Source organism: Acartia tonsa, chromosome 12 (assembly GCF_053477335.1).
Source record: "Acartia tonsa isolate MP-2025a chromosome 12, ASM5347733v1, whole genome shotgun sequence".
Taxonomy (NCBI): domain Eukaryota; kingdom Metazoa; phylum Arthropoda; class Copepoda; order Calanoida; family Acartiidae; genus Acartia; species Acartia tonsa.
Window position 1 is genome coordinate 38,211,284 of NC_137271.1, and position 20,800 is coordinate 38,232,083.

At 34.4% G+C, this 20,800-nt stretch overlaps 4 protein-coding genes across 4 annotated transcripts in view; all 4 read right to left on the reverse strand.

The window, feature by feature from the left end:
* The window catches only part of LOC145334071 (HAUS augmin-like complex subunit 4), a 32,640-nt gene extending 32,468 nt beyond the window's left edge, over nucleotides 1–172 (reverse strand). The window contains exon 1 of the mRNA XM_080179357.1: nucleotides 84–172. Coding sequence (XP_080035483.1) covers nucleotides 84–167 — 84 coding nt within the window. The 5' untranslated portion in view covers nucleotides 168–172. The remainder of the gene's footprint in view (nucleotides 1–83) is intronic.
* Nucleotides 167–9,275, reverse strand: LOC145334072 (RING finger and CHY zinc finger domain-containing protein 1-like). The gene is made up of 13 exons (XM_080179358.1): nucleotides 9,174–9,275; nucleotides 8,521–8,627; nucleotides 8,006–8,066; nucleotides 7,707–7,762; nucleotides 6,885–6,964; nucleotides 5,446–5,500; nucleotides 5,087–5,157; nucleotides 4,702–4,771; nucleotides 4,461–4,508; nucleotides 4,065–4,192; nucleotides 3,116–3,175; nucleotides 1,194–1,245; nucleotides 167–607 (listed from the first exon to the last, which is right to left on the reverse strand). Exons 1-13 carry the CDS (start codon nucleotides 9,255–9,257, stop codon nucleotides 490–492), a joined length of 990 nt encoding a protein of 329 aa, XP_080035484.1. The 5' UTR covers nucleotides 9,258–9,275; the 3' UTR covers nucleotides 167–489.
* Nucleotides 9,275–14,181, reverse strand: LOC145333332 (uncharacterized). Its single transcript, XM_080178453.1, has 3 exons — nucleotides 14,078–14,181; nucleotides 10,587–13,366; nucleotides 9,275–9,893 (listed from the first exon to the last, which is right to left on the reverse strand). The coding sequence occupies exons 1-2, from the start codon at nucleotides 14,179–14,181 to the stop codon at nucleotides 13,090–13,092; spliced, it is 381 nt and encodes a 126-aa protein (XP_080034579.1). The 3' UTR covers nucleotides 9,275–9,893; nucleotides 10,587–13,089.
* Nucleotides 14,182–14,502: 321 nt separating this feature from the next.
* On the reverse strand, nucleotides 14,503–19,961 carry LOC145334073 (uncharacterized). Its single transcript, XM_080179359.1, has 4 exons — nucleotides 19,379–19,961; nucleotides 18,766–18,947; nucleotides 18,342–18,472; nucleotides 14,503–14,657 (listed from the first exon to the last, which is right to left on the reverse strand). The coding sequence occupies exons 1-4, from the start codon at nucleotides 19,515–19,517 to the stop codon at nucleotides 14,522–14,524; spliced, it is 588 nt and encodes a 195-aa protein (XP_080035485.1). The 5' UTR covers nucleotides 19,518–19,961; the 3' UTR covers nucleotides 14,503–14,521.
* Nucleotides 19,962–20,800: the final 839 nt, after the last annotated feature.

Here is a 20,800-nt window from a genome sequence, read left to right on the forward strand (position 1 = left end):
TGTTTTAATAGATTTCCTACATAGTTAAGTAAATGTTATATCAATATAAATAAAGTTTATAATTTTTTAAAAATATCTTTTACCTTGCTTATTCCGTTTTCATTTAATTTTGACTTTAAAACGCCTAGCATTTCATTAAACTTGGGCGTTTCACAATTTTCATCCATTTTTGTTTCTGAAAAAAATGGCATTCAATAATATAGAGAATAAAAATGATTTTGTTTTGATGACTAGGATATTCAGTTTTTTTTAAAGAGATATTTAAATTTAAATGTAAAAATAATCAAAACAATCTTTTTAAGGCAAATTTCACAGATGTGATGCTCATAAAAATTAAAAAATCAACCTAAATACTATTAGGAAAAGATTGACGAAAACATTAAATTCTTTGAATTGTGATGTCGGCTTTGGTAGCTGGAACATTTTAAGGGTGTATATTATTTTAATCGGCATAACCAAATCCCTCCGTGAAAGATTAAATTTATTTGATTATTGATTGTTATCAGTAATATCCTCCATATGGTCAGCATCACGTTCATGTTGTGAGGAATCACTATCAATCTCTTCTTCGTCCTCTGTCTGCCAATCACTGTCGTTTTCATCACCACTGTTAGCAGCAAACATGTCTTTAGTCTTATCCTATTTCAGGGGTGTTATTCTGCACAAGATTCATTATTTCTACTGCTCCATTCTTTCCCCCCTTCTAGTTTTGTTTCCAGCAAGGAGGGGGGGAAAAAATGGAAAAATGTTTAGAGTACTCTTATACACCCCTGATTTTTGTGTGTTATTTTTAGTATCTCAGCAAAGCTAATATAAAAAAACTGACATTGGAGCAACATCCCGTGCAATTTCGAATAGAAACAAGGATCACAACATCCATAACAAGCAAAGCACAAATAATATGGATTGACAAACGCAGCAATTGTTCAGTAGTCATAAAAGATAAGAGAAGGAGCAAGAAATAAATAAAAATATCTTCATGTCGTTTGTTGTTACAGACCGAAAGTCCTACAGACAAAGTAAGTTGCAACATAGAAGCTCTGAAAAGATTTATCACAAAAAAATCAAACATACCCAATAAAATTACAGACTAATGGACGTACGGACAAGGTTAATTTAGAGAAGCTTCACAGCTAAAAATGTAAAATTAGGAATTTAAATAAATGTTTGTTTGACAAAAACATGTTTCCTACCCAGAAGCACTTTGATTGTCATTATCCTCATCAACTTCTCTTGGTTCCAGATCTACATTAACAGTGTCACCACCATCATTGTCGGGATAAGGAATATCATCTCCTTGCAACAGGACAGTCAAAGGTCAAAGGATAAAACTAGTATTTATAAAGGAAGCTTAATATTGTTTTAAATTACATGGTCTGTTTGTACATTCTTTCCAGGAATCTTAAGGGTTAAGACAATGGACGATAAATTTATTTACATCCTTAATGACGATACTCAAAGTTACCAATTTTGTGGACTATATAAATGGTTGAAAAGTTTGGACACTACTAGTTTAAAACCAGCCTATCAAAATTCAATAAGAGTACCCTGTTTTTGAGGCAGCAAATAAGACAACATGGTTATCAAACTTTGTTTACCAGTGCAATTTACAGTCCAATGTCTCCTCCCTCCCTAGTTCATTGGGTTAAAACGTTAGTTCAATGTTGTTGTGTTGACTTTAGCATTCTCATGTATATGAATTAAATACAACAATAGGACATCAAAGGAATCAATAAAAAGATTAAGATGGCCAATCTGGAACTATAATACGTCAAACTTAAAAAGGAATTCCTAGCTTATGACAGTTATTTAGCTAAAATTTACAGACAGTAAACATCTCATATATAAGGGAGAGGTAGGTTTCTGGTAAAATCCGTAAAGGTTACGTGTTATAAGTAAAAAACAGTAGTAGAACGATAAAAATTTATGTTAACTTTAAAAAAAATTGTCTATAGTTCTTTTCAATAAGAAATACATATATTTTTTGAATATTAACGTTCTATTACTATTTTTAAGCCTTAAAACACACACCTTTACGGATTTTACCCGAAACCTACCTCTCCCTTTCTAAGTCTAGAGTGTTTGTGAACTTTTCAGGGACATCGAACCAACAGAGCCAAGTTTTCAATTTGTTTCCAATAACTGCGTGTTATGACCGTATTATAAATACTTGTAAATGAATGAAAGCATGTTTTAACACTTAACATTTTACAAAGATAAGATTTCAAAACTGAAAATTAAAACTTATTACAAATCTACCCAAGAAATTTGTATGTGCTTTGTATTGTATTAAAGTTCCTTGCCTAAAAACAGAATTAAATGCATTCAAAATAAATCTGCTAAGAGTCAAAGCAAACCAGCTTGAACGTTGAAACAATCTGATACATGTCATTTGATAACATTATGCATTGCTCATTAATTTCAGCGGAGAGGAGGGGACATTGGACTGTAAGTTGTACTGGAATAAAAAGTTTATAAATACGTTCTCTCATTCATTAGCTAAAAACTTGGGTACTACTTTAATTGCATCTTAATTGGTTGGTACAAACTAGCAGTGTCCAAACTTTTGAACAAAGAATTTTTAATTAGGTTAGTTTTGTTTATCATAATTGGGAATGTACATCAATTTATCTTCTATTATCTTATCCCTTAAGATACTTTTTTTCTCACACATGCATTTAAAGTACAAAATCGGATAAATAATGACAGTTATGTCCATAAATAGCAAAACAATGTCAGCTGATAACAGAATTGATTGTTATATTTCATCTCATACGATCTTCAAAAGATTTTGTTTTAAAACTTCTTAAAATTAAATAAAAAGAACGGAGGTGAGGACAAACATACACAAGTTAAAGAGTAGCCAAGAATAGTTATTTATCGCATCGTATTTTAGACAGCTTTTAGAGGTTATCAAAATACAAAATGATAGATTAAAACCAGTGTTGTCCAATGATTTCTATTCTAATAATAGTGGAAAATTGCCTGTAATACTATGCTATACATAATTTTTCAGTAGGGCTGAAATACGGTTCAAATCCAGCGGATATTAATCGGGTTCGAAGCCCTACTGAAAAGGAAGAATCAAATGAATTCCTAATGAAGAGTGGTGTGCCTGGTAGAGGAACATGAAACAGTTTCTCCAGCTCCGCCTCCGTCAACAACACAAAATTACCTGAAAATATATTTTGCTTATTTTTAGCTGTGATATACTCAGAGAAGGAGCGGACATTGGGCTATTTAATACACTGGTCCCCAAAGTTTTATAATAACGTTTTCCTATTCGTTGGCTCAACAACTTCGAGGATTTCTATTAAATTTTGAATAGTTGGTTCATTAAGTTGAGTGTTCAAAAGTTTCAACTAATAATTGTAATCTACAGAAGGGGTAATTTTGTGTGTCATCATTGGGAATGCATATTAATTTATCGGCCATTGTATTACTATTATCCCTTTAGATCCCTGAGATACTTTTATTAAGAAAAATAGCTACTTATACTATATCCAGAAAAGGAGGGATATTTGGAATGTTAATCATTCTTACTAGTACCAACAGTTTTCTAAACACGTTCCTTCATTCGTTTGCTGGGTACTAATATTTAATCTTAATTGGATGGGTTTTTTTCATCTAGCATTGTTCTTATCTATTCGATCAATAATTTAAGGGGTATTTTTTTTATAAAAGGGGTAGTTGCATGAAGTGCATTAAAAAGTTTGATTGCAAGCATAAGTTACAAGAATGCCATCTAACATATATAATTTTATATTACAATAAATAACAATCAATTTGGCAACACCATATAGTCATCATGCTGTTTTGTGAAAACAGGACAGCCATTATTGGTGCATATATCCAAAAAATATGATTTTCAAGTCTTGATATTTTTAAAACTACCTGGTAGAAAATTTAAATTCTTTCAAATATATGCCCTATAAATGTAGTTTAAACTATTGAACTGGAAAAAATATGCCGTTCACTAAATTCAAGTTTAAATGTATTTTATGCAACTACCCCTTTGTAATCAATTTATCGTTTGTCTTATCCCTTAAGGTCCCTGCACTTACCCGAGTCGTCCTTCCTGACAAAGGGCCCCTCAATACTTGTGTTATAGCTGCCACATTCTCCACATTTCATGCCAACTACGTGGAACTTGGTTTTACTTGTTTTAGAACAATCTTTGCACAAGATTTCCCTGAAAATTTGAAGTTTTTAGAAGCGGCCTTTCCCGTCAAAATGACTTGTTAAGCACAATAATTTCAATTTATTAAAAAAATATGGGTTGGGGTTCTGTGCTCGACAGGCACTTTGAGGAAATTTACCTCAGATGCACAGCTAATATGTAATAATAGTATGGCAATGTCCGTCAGTTTGTATAAAGAAATCAGTAACATTAATAAAATATAAGAGACTTGGCAACTCTACAATCATTTATCATGTATAAGATAAATTTAAAAACTTACCTAAAAAGCTCTTGGTATTCTTGGGGCATTGGGGTCATTAATATTTCACTGAAGAAAAAACAGATTGGTAGATTTTTTTATATCTTATCATAATTAAAACACCTTTTTCGACCAATGTATATTGTATACATTATATTGATTTAATATTACAACACTAGTAGCCGCGCCCCTAGCATCTAGAAAAAGGGCTTTGGCAGAAAATTGCTTAAAACCATCTAAATATATTAATATTTATACGTACCTATCAAGAAATCCCCATAAGCTTGACATATCTCCCATGGCACGCCCGCATGTTGGACAGGAATACAATCCTAAACAAAACACGATCTACTTTATTGGTTGAAAAGTTTGTACACTGCTATATTTTACCAAACAATCAAGAATTTTTAAGCCAATGGTAGGGGAAGAACCGAAAAATAGCATAATACCATCCATGTTAAAATGAATTTACCTAAAAACCATTCCTTAACCTAAGTGAAGCTTAACTGAAATAGAGAACCCAACGGGTTCAGTACTTATTGAGATCCCAAGCTTCAGTCAAAAAACCTTATTACTTAACATTGTAGGTTGTTTCTTTTTGTCAAACTTATAAAAAAATCAAAATAACTAGGTAGGTAGGTACCTACCTTTCTTCATCATTTCTTTGTAGCAAGGACTGTGAATCAGATGGCCACATTGTGGGATGTGTGTTTGAACTCTTAAAAAAAACATATTGATAGCATATTTGTTTTATTAAGTTAGATACCAGCTGCAAGGGAAATGTTAGGGAAAATAGCCCAAAACCAGCCTAGGGCTTATAATTTATAAAGATTCATAAAAAAATTGTTTTCAGTTTCATCCCAAAATTAATTAGGTAGGTATTTTATTGTCCATTACTTCGTACTGAGGGTAATGTCAATTTAATGCATAGATGCGAAAAAATTCAATACAGTACGACTTTCAAATGAGAACAATGGAGTATCTATGTAAAGAAAAACTATTTTACCTGGCAGAATGAATGGATTCAAAACAGACGGGACAATTTCCTTGTGAACTTTTCTCTGAAATAAAATTATCATTTTCAAGAATTACAGATATGGGCGGAAATAAATCAAGACCAACTTTATTCCTTCTTTGTTATTTATATTATAAAACAAGGGGAAATATTTACCTGGATACAAAATTGGCTAACTGGAAGAAAACAAAGAGTTGTTATAAATGGCAAGGAATCTGACTGGATTGAGGTGAAATCAGGAGTCCCACAGGGCTCAGTGCTTGGCCCGCTCCTGTTTTTATTATTTATAGATGATATTGATGAAAATGCTATTCTGATTGCAATATTGAGAAAGTTTGCCGACGATACCAAACTTGGCCATCCTGTCAAAAATGATGATGATAGAAAATTATTACAGTCTCAATTAGACGCTCTTTTTGACTGGTCAGTATCCTGGGGAATGCCATTTAATGTGGACAAGTGTAAAATAATGCATGTTGGAAGAACAAATAAAAAATTTGATTACACCATAAATGGTCAAACTCTGTTAAAAGCTGAAAGTGAAAAAGATGTTGGAGTTTTATTTGATAAAAATTTGAAGCCAGGTTTACAATGTAAAGAAGCTGCACGCATCGCTAATGGTGTTTTAAAACAAATTTGCCAAGCATTTCACTATAGAGACAAAGTAACATTTTTAAATCTCTATAAACGTTATGTTCGTGTTCATATGGAATTTGCCACCCCAGCCTGGAACCCATGGCAAATAGGAGACATTAACTGCCTTGAAAAAGTCCAACAAAAAGCTGTATCTATGATTTCAGGTCTATCTGCAAATTCATATGAAGGAAAACTAAAGGAGTTAAAGCTTCTCAGCCTACAGGACAGAAGAGTTAAAGCTGATCTTGTTCAAACTTACAAAATTTTAAATGGCTTGGACAAAGTAGACCCGGCCACCTGGTTTAAATATGTTGACCCTTCCCGACCCACTACCAGAAATATAAACAACGTGAACTCTTTACACATAGAACACAGGAGGACTGAGCTTGGAAATAACTTTTACAGTACCAGAGCTGCAAAGAAATGGAACGAACTGCCAAATGATATAAAAATGCTGCCTAAACTGTCATCATTCAAGAAAAGAGTTGCTGAATATTTAGCCAACCAAAACTGATGACTGCTGCCCAGTAAACCTCTTATTATAGCCCTATGTTTGGGCTCTCAAGAGTATTATCAACATAAACATAAACATAAACATTGATAATATCCATAACTGAGAAGCTTAGCAAAAGGAACAGATAATCGAACATTGACGAAGAATATAAACAGAAATTTAAAAAAAAAATGTTTTAACAGCTTAATTACAGGATATTTGGTATAAAAAGGGGGTTGGGGTAGGTTCTGTGTTCACTAAGCACTTTGAGGGAAAGTAAAAAAAATAAGCACATACATACCTATGCATTTATGTGGAACCCCTTTGGGCATACACATCACACACGTAGTACAATGTTCATAATTTTCACTACCACCAGCTCTACAATAGAAATTAACAAGAATTATAACATCCTAAAGTAGCGAAGCACAATACAATTGGGTAAAATATTAAGAAAGCCGAACATACTTACTGACAAGATGACTCAGGGGTGTATATTCTGCAAAATTGACCCTGCTAAAGGGGGGATAAGGGAAATAAAAAAATGTTGTTTGGGGAAAAAATGTAAAAATTAAGAGAAATGAAAACATTTTTATCCAATTTTATCCCCTCCTTGGTAAATAAACTAAAATTACGTGTGGGAGGGGGGATAATATGAATAGAATAATGAGTTTTGAAAATATTCTTCTATTTTTTCCCCTTCCTTGCTGGAAAAAAAACAAGGAAGGGAAAAAAATTGCAGCAGTGGAAAAATGAATATTGTGCAGAATATACACCCCTGAGATGACTTACAGTTGATGTTGAACGGTTATGAGAATCTTCACAAAAAATCAGCATTATTTCTTTAAAAGTAGCGTAGCAAATAAAATTTTCCTTGTTAAAATCAAAACGCTCCCTTTGCATGGCATTACCGAGAGACTGACGGACAAAACAATGTGAATACTGGATAAGCATAGGTTTTACAAATCTGCACAGCAAAATTCAGCCGTTTATATTAAATGGCTAAATAGGCATTCACATTTCCGAAAAAAATGTTTTAAACATACAAACACATATTTTTAATATAATTCCATAGGTACCTAGGTATAAAGTAGCTGCGCTAGGAAAAAGTAAGTTTACCAACCTACAAATACCACAACCATCACAATGAAATTGTTTCTTGTCTATATTATCATAAAGCCTTCACAAATGGATATAGAATAAGTGGATATTGTGTAAGATACTCGCATACCCTCATAAAAGTTTCTCCCAGCTGCCTGAGATATAACAATACCCCACCCCCCTTATGATGACTGTAAACCATTCCCATACCTGACAATAGAGGAATATATTATTGACCAATATCTGAGTTCTTTATTAGCAACCTAAATTGACGACAACAATTCCACTGTCACAATATCCACATATTCTATTATATCCATTCCTACAGATGGGGCAGAAATAAAATGTTCCAAACACCGTCTCACATTTGGCACAAGTAGCACTAAAACAGAAATTAAGAATTATAAGGAGGACACGGTATAATCTGTGCTTGTTAAGACATAAAACTCTCCCCCTTTTGAACATAAATTGAAAATAAGGGGGTAGGTGGTAGTTAAGTTTTTCGTTTGTTAACTACTTTTGGGAGTTTAGGATAGATTGAAAAATGGGTACAGGTAGCCCCGAAGGGGTTCGGGCACCATAGGTAAAGGATTAGGCATAGAGAAAAAACCTATTCCCCTTCTTTTTTGATTTATTTCAAATAAAACTGAGTGAGTGGATGGGTTTTAAAGCTCAACAGACGCTTAGTAAGAAAGCACCTCGGACACATTCCCCGTCTTTATAATCTTCATAGTCCTTCCAGGACTTGAATTCTAAATATTCTATGGACTGAAAACTCCACAAGTTTGATATAAACTTGTGAAATGTCGAAAATGAACAAGATACCACAAACTAACCTAATATCATTTGTATGTTTACATTTCCTACAAACAACTTTCTCTACAGATTTTCTGTCTAGAACATGGAGTTCATCATCATCATGGCACACTCGACACGAGTAGACCTAAATAATCAGGAGATAGATAGCAAGAAATTGATCAATAGATAGATGGATAGAAAGATAGATTTTCTATCTAGGACGTGGAGTTGATCATCATCGTGGCTCAATATACATGAGTATTTGATAAATAGCAAGATATGGTAGTTAGTTAAATGGATAGATTTTCTATCTAAGACGTGCAGTTGATCATCATCGTGGCACACTCGTAACGGGTAGACCTAGATAGATAGCAATAAATAGAAAGTTGGATAGATTTACTGTCTAGGACGTGAAGTTGACACGGGTAGATGATTATCAGATAGATAGCAAGAAGTGGGTAGATATGTGGATGAATGTAGAGATATTTCTATCTGGAACGTGGAATAGATCATCATCATGGCATACTCGACACGGGTATACCTAGATAGATAGCAAGAAATTGGTCGATAGATACCTAGACTTCTATCTAGGACGTGGAGTTGATCATCATCGTGGCACACCTAGATATAGATAGAAAGAAATAGGCAGGTAGATAGATGGATAGAAAGATGAATATTACACCTAACCCACCTTATTACAGCAAGGTGCTAATAGTTTACAGTTTCTTTTATAATGCTGACAACCAAAACTTTCTTCTGTAGAATCATTTGCCATGTTTATTATTTAGAATGTCTGAAATATTAGTAATAAAATCTATTTGATTAGATAAAGTCTGAAAATGAAATACCATGGAAGATTTTTTCTTTCGACAACTTGAAAGCTTGCTGCTAGCAGAAACGGCTAGCGGCACAGAATATATATTTGGTGGTTTCCCTCAAACTCCCTAGTCGTTCTTCCCCCCCCCCCCCTCATCACTTTTCTTCAAATTTATTAAAAATAAAGAGGGATGTTTTTTTAGGTTTTTAAAGTAAGGTTGGCTTGCATTGGGTTATTGGTAGCACCACGCAGGGGTTAAGCACATGCGTAAAAGCGCATTTCTTTCGCGCATTTTCTTTGGCTTTTCTCTTCCGAAGCATTATTGAGTATCGAGTATTTCTGATTATTATGTAGGTCATGTAAAGCCGTAATCTGTGCGGCCAGTCGTTTTGCTGCTGCTGCTAGCTACTTTTAATATTTTTCTTAAAAATCTTCAGTATTCCAGACTTTCAAATTATATTATATTCAACAAGAGAACATAACTGTCAAAATTCTGTATTTATATTATAAAATATAATTCTATAATAACTGCACTAATTAATTTCAGCACAATTACAAATTTCTTAATAGACAAAATTCTAGAAATTACTGTGTCTCCCAAAAATGTTTTTTTTTTTAACATCTTTTGAGTATTATTGTGAAAAGACAAATAGTACTGGATCAAGAGATAAGACAATGGACGATAAATTAAAATGGATATATAAATCCCATGTCGATAAAGGGAAAAGTAGGTTGCGGGTAAAATCCGTAAAAGTGTGTGTTTTAAGGCTTAACAATAGTAGTATAACGATAATATTCACTAAATATGTGTATTTCTTATTGAAAATAACTATAGACAATTTTTTTTAAAGTTAACAAATTTTTATCGTTCTACTACTGTTTTTAACTTAAAACACAACCTTTACGGATTTTACCCGCAACCTACTTTTCCCTTACTCCTTCTGTAAAATGAAATTATTGGTTTGGACTCTAAATATTTTGAACCTTTAATATCAAAATTGTTGAGCCAAATAGTAAGTTAAGTTGGTTATAAAAGTTTGGATATCAGTGCAATTTACAGTCCAATGTCCCCCTCCCTGGGAATTCCAAAGTAGGATGGGTGCTCTATATATCTAGGAATTAATGTAAGCAAAATATCTGCCTGTATCTCCCCTTATTTATTAACGGATCTAACAAAATTGTCATTGTAGGAGCTTTTTTGACAGAGACCAAGAAAAATTATTTTTTTACATTAATAGCCTTTTATTGCTGTCTTTTTTATGGAGATAACTAATTAACATTTAGAACATTTTGGGAGACTTTAATATTCCAGCATAACAAGGTATAAAATTGCAACAATACTTTTTCAGTTACTTATACAAAACGTGGGACGCTGGATAAGGTACTTGAGTTTAATTTATCAATTTTCTTATTAAAATAAATTTGTAGGTACCTATTTTTTCTGACATTTATTACGCACTGGATGCTGAATTCATGAAGGGTAGTTCTATAAGGAGAATTAGATGAAGGGGTAATAATGTAAAATTAATGTAGGTAGAACTAACCCTGCTATTAAAAAACCAAATTTTCAAATATTTAAAACATTTCACTAGTGTAAGAGAAATTGATTAAAAAAGGTATACTATCATAATAATATTATATTTATTTATTTACTAATATCAATGTTAAGACTCCACTATTAAAACTTAAATAATACAGATTGAACTAGTAAAATAGTAGCTGCGCTACTATTAATTAATCTAATTTACAATATGTAATAACATATGTAATTGATAGCAAAAAAAGCAGTTTTAAAAGCGAAGCTTTCCTTTTTGAGTGTAAATATGTCGGTCTTTTTTTACTCGGAAGGGGAAGTTTTTGAAAAGGTTTGTGTAGGATCTTAGGGGATAACACAATAGACATTAAATTGATGTACAGTACATACCCAATAATGGTAGACAATATTACCCCTAATGTAAATATAAATAAATTTGAAATTATTAAAAGTGACTGTGGACGCTAATATATATAAAAGTACACATTTTTTTTCAGACAGCGATGGTGGGAGCGTATTTCAAAATTTTTAGGTAGTAGCATTATTTAGTTTTGTGGCCCCCTCTTTCCCTGGGTTTCTTTTACGGCCAATATTAAAAGCATATCATTGTTGATAATTGTATGTTCGCATTTATGGATGTGGTTAACTTTGTTTCGATTTATAATTACATTTTTTAATAAATTGATTGTCTTAATAATATCACGGTCTTTTTTTGACAGAGGTTTTTATTTGTAACATCTAATAAAATACGCTGTCCTTTTATTAAAACAAGACACTTGGTGATGTCCAAAATACAGAACGATTAGGCATAAAAACTAGGGAAGGGAGGAGACATTGGAATGTAAATTACACTAGCATCTAAAGATTTATAACATCGCAATATTATTATCGATGGCTCCAAAAATGTAGAGTAGGAACTCAATTGAATTTTTATTTTGGAATGGTTGGTTTCAAACTAGAAGTAGCAATCATTTTAACCGTAGGAATGGGTTATTATGTTTAATATCATTGAGTAATATAAACATAAATTTTTGTCCATCGACTCATCCCTTAAAATCCCTGAGTTATATTAAGATACTTGAAAAAAAATGTAGTTTGAGGTCCAATTTGCCTTTATAGGTGAAATGACAAGTGTCATGGTTTTAACAAGAGGCAGCGTCTATATAAACAGGTAATTAGTTGCATAGTTAGAGGACATTTATTGAGTGGTTAGTCAGGGAGGGGTCATCATTGTAAAGATCTCGTAAAGCAAAGTAAGAAGGATACTTACATATATGAAAGCTAAAAAATACATAGCTTCTTAAAAAGAGATAATATAGGCCAATTATTTTGTTCACTTAGCAAAGCACTTACTAGTAAAAACGTTAACAAATGTCGGTTGAAGGTGTTTTTTATATTCAAAGTAATGTAAACATTTTAAACTACTCGGATGTTCCTTCAATCCTTAGTTACGTCATCTGTACAAAGAGTACCACCTCCACTTTTATAAAATACTTTTCATACCCGAAAAAGTTTACTTGTAGGCTTTTTATAAAAATTGAAAAATATACTCCAGTTAATTTCTGCTAAATGCAAGAAGTTTATTAATTTTTGAAAGACGATTTGATTAAAACAATAAAACAAATAATTTTCACATAAAATAAAATTTTTATTTACAAAATTGTTTCATTTGATTAGGTAATAGGTAGTTTGAAATAATACAAGGAGTAGGACTTTGTAAAATAATATATAACAATTTTCAGAATTTCTTCTATATTTAATTTATGACATATGTTTAATATTAACTATAAAATAAAGATTTTCTAATTGAATAGAAACATGTGATAATAAAACAGAGCAAAGAAAGATAGAAAGTAATTCTTTACAAACACAGATTTATTACTGCAGCTTAGGGCCCTGACTTAGAGGTTTTGTCGAGGTTAACTGATATTTGTATGAAACCAAAGGGAAGTGGATAAGGAATAATAATTGGTTTATACCTAGTCCCTGATTGCATCTTGAACATTTGAAATAAATCTTTAAAATTCCTGTAATGGGTAGAAGTTTTGACTTTCTGGTACGCTCAAAATTAAGGAAATTCGAATTAGCTATTTATTAATCTTAAATTAGATCCCGAAAAAAAGCCGTAAAAATGATCAATCCTATTAGAATCTTAAAAATTTCGAGGATTTTTGTCTCTGTTTTAAATACATGTCTCCGTTCCTGGCTAAATAATATCTATGATACAACCAAAAATAATAACGAGAAAAAAAATCACTAAACAGACATTTTAGATTTTTCATCCTTCAAAGCCTCCCGCCACAAAACAAATTTATAAAGTCCATCCTTCTTCAGACCCTTCTTTTTCTTTTCTAGCAAGCTCAGAATATTGATGGCGTTCTCAGCCTCCGCCATCATGGCATCCTCATCGTCCAGGCCGTCATCGCCGAACCCTTGGTCGGTATCGTCCTCCTCGCCATTGTTGTCCAGACGCCGAGTTTTCCGGTTGAAAATGGGTGAGGTTACTTTGGCGGGGTTGCGCTGTTTGCGCTTTCTGAACAAAAAAAAATACTGTTGAAACAAAAACCCAATATTTTACCTCGGCTATTACTTTTAACTGAAAACAAAACATTTAACTCCATGAATATCGGCCAAGAAATTCAAAACTTGTAACACACACAATCTTTTTTAAAACAAAAGTTTTGGAGGTCCCTAGGGCCATAAAAATGACGAGCAAGTATAAATAATATTTAAAAGCGAAGCTTTTTTTAATAGGTGTAAGAAGAAAAAATAAAAGAATAAAAAACATTAGGTAGGTAAATAAAGGGAGATTTCATAGTTTGAATCTAATAGATATCGACATAGTGGTGAATTTAACTAGACAAATAAAAAGGTTTTGGCAATATATTCTTGTGACTAATCCATCCCTCCCATACTTCACATACTATCCAGAAACAACTCTTGTCTTACGCCTTAATATTGAGCATCTTCTTCAAATGACAGAATTTAAAATGAAAAAATCAAAGTAAAGATTGTTGAATTCTTGTATCTCGGCTTAATACAAGGTTTATATTAATGAATATATTATTACTTGGATCTTACACCGGATGTTCTATAATAAAGTAAACTCCGTAGCGGGCTAAAATATTAATCTACCCCATCCCTTTCCCTCCAAATGGATAAACGGGGAAATTGCATCCTAAATTTCGACAATTTTTCTCCTGTCATAATATCCACATATATTCTACATCCATTTTTATATTACCTGGATCTATCATTGACACCCTGGAAATTATTTTGAGATTCGTCTTCTTCCTGTAAAGTTAGAGTTTTAGAATATTGTATGTACAACCAAAAGTTTAAAGCCATACCTATTGCACCAAAAGTTACACTTCGTAGGAACAATCCAAACACATTATTGGATAGAATCATATATTTTTGTCCTAAATGGGGCAGATATTTTAAAATTTCATTAGTATAATATTATAATTAATATGTCAGCTATAGATAGTTGAATTTCTTAGAATAAGGCTTTTTTTCAATTCTTCGTCACTTACACTTTGGGATTGAATCAAATATTTGTATGTTTTGCTAGAAATTGCTTTAAAAGTAAATGAATTATTGGGTCTGATTTGCTATCTAGAATAATAAGTCTAACTTAAATATAGAAAATCTGTCCGTCACTAAACAATAATTTGTATTTCTAAAACTATTCCTGGCAGAATATCAGATGGTGGTTGCAGCTATCACATGTGTCCACCCCGAGCAGCCGGGTCACAACTGTTATCAACTCGTCCAGAATAAAACTGGAGTTATGCTTCCCATTTAGAGACTGCAGGATCCATCTGAAAAAAAAGTAGGGTAAAGTATTATGAAGATCTTAGGCGTTTCTTCTCCAAGAGCCATGTTGATTATCTCCCACTTCCCTTTAATCAGGGGTGTATATTCTGCACAAGATTCATTTTTTTTCCCTGCGGCAAATTTTTATATTTTTTTACCCTCCTGTTTTTTTTCAAACAAACAGGGGGAAAATTGAAAAAAAATTCAAAACTCAGTATTTTATTTATATTATTTCCCCTACCACACATTATTTTAGGTTTTTTTTCACAAAAGATGAGAGAAAAATGTTTTCATTTCTCTTATTTTTTTCCTTTTTCCCCCACAACATATTTTTTTTTTACCCCCCTCAGCCGGGTCAATTTTACATAATATAAACCCCTGCCTTTAATTTAAAACAAAATTGAATTTTAAATTTTTCCATAAACAAAGGGGTGTATATTCTGTATGGGAATTCCTGTTAAGAAGGGGAGAGGAGTGAAAAATATGCAAATGAAAAAATGAAAACATAAAGTGTACCTACTGAAAACATCAACTGAGTCATATGTTTAATACATATAATCAAATAAAAAACTCTAAAATTACTGAATGTATTTTTCCACCTCCTTTTTATATTTAAGGGGGGGGTTTTTAATGCAACCATCTCGTAATCAGTGAGCAAATGGCACTTAGAATTTGAATTTCGAGTTAAAATTTTGCATGGGTAATCCTTGGTAGGTCTATTTTCCCTAAATCGAACAAAAAGTTGGAAAAGTAACGGCTGGCGGCTGCAGCTCAGCCGTTTAGCCGTTTTTTGCCTATTTTTAGGGGAACTTCATCATTATTTACGTAGGAATAAACTTTTTAAAACATAGTTTTGGTTTAATTCATATTAAATGATAGCAATAACCATTTTTTAAATTTCTAGTACCAGCTGCTAAACGGCTAGAACCGGCTGAAAACGGCTGGGAGCGGCCAAGAGTATGAAGAGTAGATAGGGCTTGTGACATGTCTAGGGGTAGGTTTTTATGGGTGCTGAGCTCAAAAATACTACTAAAAATAGTGACGGCCAATCCATATGGCAGCTGGGTAACAGCTGCAGCTCAGCTGCGAGCGGCCAAGAGTAGAATGAGTAGATAGGGCTTGTGACGTGTCTAGGGGTAGGTTTTTATGGGTGCTGAGCTCAAAAATGCTACCAAAAATAGTGGCGGCCCATTCATGTGGCAGCTGGGTAACGTCGGCAGCTCAGCTGGGAGAGGCCAAGAGTAGAATGAGTACATAGGGCATGTGACATCTCCAGGGTAAGGTTTTTATGGGTGCTGAGCGCAAAAATACTACCAAAAATAGTGATGGCCAATCCATGTGGCAGTTGAGTAATAGCTGCTGCTCAGCTGCGAGCAGCCAAGAGTAGAATGAGTAGATAGGGCTTGTGACGTGTCTAGGGGTAGGTTTTTATGGGTGCTGAGCTCAAAAATGGTACCAAAAATAGTGGCGGCCAATACATATGGCAGCTGGGTAACAGCTGCTGCTCAACTGCGAGCGGTCAAGAGTAAAATGAGTAGATGGGGCTTATGACGTGTCTAGGGGTAGGTTTTTATGGGTGCTGAGCTCAAAAATGCTACCAAAAATAGTGGCAGTCCATCCATATGGCAGCTGGGTAACGGCCGCAGCTCAGCTGTGAGAGGCCAAGAGTAGAATGAGTAGATAAGGCTTTTGACGTGTCTAGGGGTAGGTTTTAATGGGTGCTGAGCTCAAAAATGGTACCAAAAATAGTGGCAGCCAATCTATATGGCATCAGAGCAACAGCTGCAGCTCAGATGGGAGCGGCCAAGAGTAAAATGAGTACATAGGGCTTGTGACGTGTCTTGGGGTAACTTTTTATGGGTACTGAGCTTAAAATGCTCCCAAAAATAGTGGCGACCCATCCATATGGCAGCTGGGTAACGGCTGCAGCTCAGCTGGGGGAGGCTAAGAGTAGAATGAGTAGATAGGGCTTGTGGGCTGTAGCTGTTACCCAGCTGCCATATGGATGAGCCGCCACTATTATTGGTAGTATTTTGAGCTCAGCACTCATAAATACCTACCCCTGGACACGTCACAAGCCCTATGTACTCATTCTACTTTCGGCCGCTCCCAGCTGAGCTGCCGCCGTTACCCAGCTGCCACATGGATGAGTCACCACTATTTTTGGTAGCATTTTGAGCTCAGCACTCATAAAAACCTACCCTAAGACACATCACAAGCCCTATCTACTCATTCTACTCTTGGCCACTCCTAGCTGAGCTGTAGCTGTTACTCAGCTGCCATAGATGGATTGGTTGCCACTATTTTTAGTAGCATATTTGAGCTCAACACCCATAAAAACCTACCCTGAGACACGTCACAAGCTCTATCTACTCATTATACTCTTGGTGGCGCGCAGCTGAGCTGCAGCTGTTACCCAGCTGCAATGTGGATGGGTCGCCACTATTTTTGGTACCATTTTTGAGCTCAGCACCCATAAAAACCTACCTCTAGACACGTCACAAGCCCTATCTACTCATTCTACTCTTGGCCACTCGCAGCTGTTACTCAGCTGCCATTAAATGGGTCGCCACTATTTTTGGTAGCAATTTTGAGCTCAGCACCCATGAAAACCTACCCCTAGACATGTCACATGCTCTATGTACTCATTCTACTCTTGGCCTCTACCAGCTGAGCTTCGGCCGTTACCCAGCTGCCATATGGATGGGCTGCCACTATTTTTGGTACCATTTTTGAGCTCAGCACCCATAAAAACCTACCTCTAGACACGTCACAAGCCCTATCTAATCATTCTACTCTTAGCCGCTCGCAGCTAAGCAGCAGCTATTACTTAACTGCCATAGGGATTGGCCGAAACTATTTATAGAAGCATTTTTGAGTTCAGCACCCATAAAAACCTAATCCTGGACACGTCACATGCCTCATGTACTCATTCTACTCTTGGCCTATCTCGTCTGAGCTGCGGCCGTTACCCAGCTGAGCTGCGTCCATTACAAGCTGCTATATGGATTGGCCTCAACTATTTTTGTTAGCATTTTTGAGCTCAGCACCTATAAAAACCTACCCCTAGACACGTCACAAGCCCTATCTACTCATTCTACTCTTGGCCGCTCGCAGCTGAGCTGCAGCTGTTACCCAGCTGCCATATGGATTGGCCGTCACTATTTTTAGTAGCATTTTTGAGCTCAGCACCCATAGAAACCTACCCCTAGACATGTCACAAGCCCTATCTACCCTTTATACTCTTGGCGGCTCCCAGCCGTTTTCAGCCGGTTCTAGCCGTTTAGCAGCTGGTGCTAAAAATTTTAAAAAATGGTTATTGCTATCATTTAACATGAATTAAACCAGAAATATGTTTTAAAAAGTTAATTCCTACGTAAATAATGATGAATTTGCCCTAAAAATAGGCAAAAAACGGCTAAACGGCTGAGCTGCCAGCCGCCAGCCGTTACTTTTCCAACTTTTTGTTCGATTTAGGGAAAATAGACCTATCAAGGATTACTCATGCAAAATTTCAGATCGAAATTCGAATTCTAAGTTCCATTTGCTCACTGATTACGAGATGGTTGCATTAAAAACCCCCCCCTTTTTTCTTTATAGTGGGGGGGGGGGAATGATAAATTTTGGGGAAAAGTTAAAAATAAAAGAATATGCACCCCTGCATGAACAACACCTCCTGTATATATTACCTGGACGGATTGACCCCCCTCCATTGTTGGACAACTGACGGGGTAACTGTGGGTATTAGGATGGAAACATCAGATCTCAGCATAACAGCCATCTCATGCACCCGTGAGTTTAATTCTTCTACTTGCGCCTCCTAAATTATTCAAGACATGTAAAGGACTTTTTTTTATAGTTCTGTTCGTCTTCTTGCGTGTGTGTCTCTCTCACTCTGTCGCTGTAATACTTAATACAAAAAAATATATTCTATTTATTTTGTTAAATTGACTTTTTTGCAGTCACAAAACATATTAAAAGAAACAAAATCATCCAGGAAATTCAGTAGGTTTGGGTCTATTTTAGGTTTTACGCCATGATATGGTGGCAAGACCCCCTCCCCCCCTAACAAGAAATATGGCATAATTCCACCAAAATTCTGTTAAAAGGTACCTCCAACATGCCAGCACGTTCATACGCCATCTCGGCATCCCCAACAACTCTCTGGAGGTCAGACATTTCAATGCTAATCTTGGCCGCCTTCTGGCAGCGACATTTGAAGCAGGACTTGGGCATGTCCATATCTCGGTCCTCGGCCACTCCCTGCAGGATCAGCAACCATTCTGCCAATGTTCCTAAGACAAAAACAAATGTACAGCTAAAAATAAGAAACTTCAATTCACACTTCAACATTAATTGCTGATATTATTAATCTAAATGATTAAAGCCTTGCAATCCTTTAATTCTGCCAATGTTCCTAAGACTGTTATTATTTAGAGTTTAGACAATCATTCGAAATATCTTAATCTTAGCAATCCTTAAACTATCTTTGTCTAAAAGTCCAAAATTTTTTGGCACCTGTTAAAAACATTGACATTTGTCCCCCCCCCCCCCCCCCCCTCCCTCTTTGTAATAACATTACACAGCACAGAATATAAATTCGAACCCAAGCCCTCATTTTACAATATTATTTATTGCATGAATCCATGGCTAGAAACGCCGTTTCATTGACATAAAATAACAATAGGTACATCACCATTTATCTATAACAATCTATGAGCCTTACCTAATATAGATTCCAGGGAGTTGGCATCGTTTGCTGATTCGACACTTACACCTGTCATGGTGGTCGTATCAACCTCGTCGTGGACAATTTCTTCGTAGCTGCTGCAAATAGGGCTCGAACATATAACAGACTGGGGCATTTTTGGCAAAATATCTTTGTTAAACTTATTTGTTTGTTCACAAATTTTCACAAATATAAATGGTTTTTTTTGTAACTATGAAACGTTTCTTTTTATCAGGTACGTTATAGAGAGAGAGGCAAGATGTAAATATGGACAATTGTTTCACACAAAAAAGGACGTTTTGGTTTATAAAGGCAAGTGTGTTTAAGTCTTTTGTAAGTGTTTTGGTGGTCACAGGTTTGAGGCCCCACGGTAATTTTAATTTAACAGGTACATATATATAAAGTGCAGGATTGGTCACTATTTAAAGCTTCATGTATATAAGGCTATTTCAAGGATATATTATCATTGACAGGATGGAAAATTGTGCGGCCCACCTGCCTGCACGGCCACGGTATATTTCACTTCGGCGGGACTGCTTTTGTTTGTTTTAATTCATGTTGAGTGTCTTTTAATTTTTCTGAAATAATTAATAGTCATAAATAAATAGATAGGTAGATTAAATAATAATGAAATTTTAAAAGAAAATAATACAGAAAGATCACTGAAAAATGTTATTTTCTTTTGGAATATGGAATTTAAAATATGTGCGTCTTCCTTAAAAAAAAACGTAAACAACCGCCGCTAGATCGAGTACAAAATATCCTGCCTATTTTATTAATTTTATTGCTGCCTGTGAATAACTTATATATAATTGCATCTAATTAATAATCTTAAATGGAAAAGGATTAATAATTAAGTAAAGAATTGTAAACTAACACATTAGAATTCTAACTAGAAATGGTTTTCTCTTGATTTGGCCAACATTTCATAGAAAAACTATAAACAAATAGACACCCTTTTTACTTATTTTAAACACATAAACCTCATAAAAAAACTGGAAAATATACTACCAGTTACTTTAAGCCACAAATATTGAATCTAAAATATTAAAATCTATGGAATGTCCGGCTATAAGCAAATGAAAAATCGATAATGATGATTCATGTAATTTCAATATTAATAATGTCGACAATTTTCACGATTAAAAAGTGATAAATGTCTATTGTAGCAATATAATAAATAGTACTTATATTGGAATTAAATATGGGTGTACTATTTACTACATAAAATCAACTAATAGCTTAAATAGCAGCCGAGAAAATCACAATTCCTCCCGTAGCGTTACGGACGGACTTTTATTCACAACCTAATTTTATATATCTACATAAAAGAAAACTAGTTCCTCCTAGCCTAAAACCTTAAAGAGTACGCACGCCTATAATAATGCGATCTACGCAAGAACTTTCTAACAAGTGCGG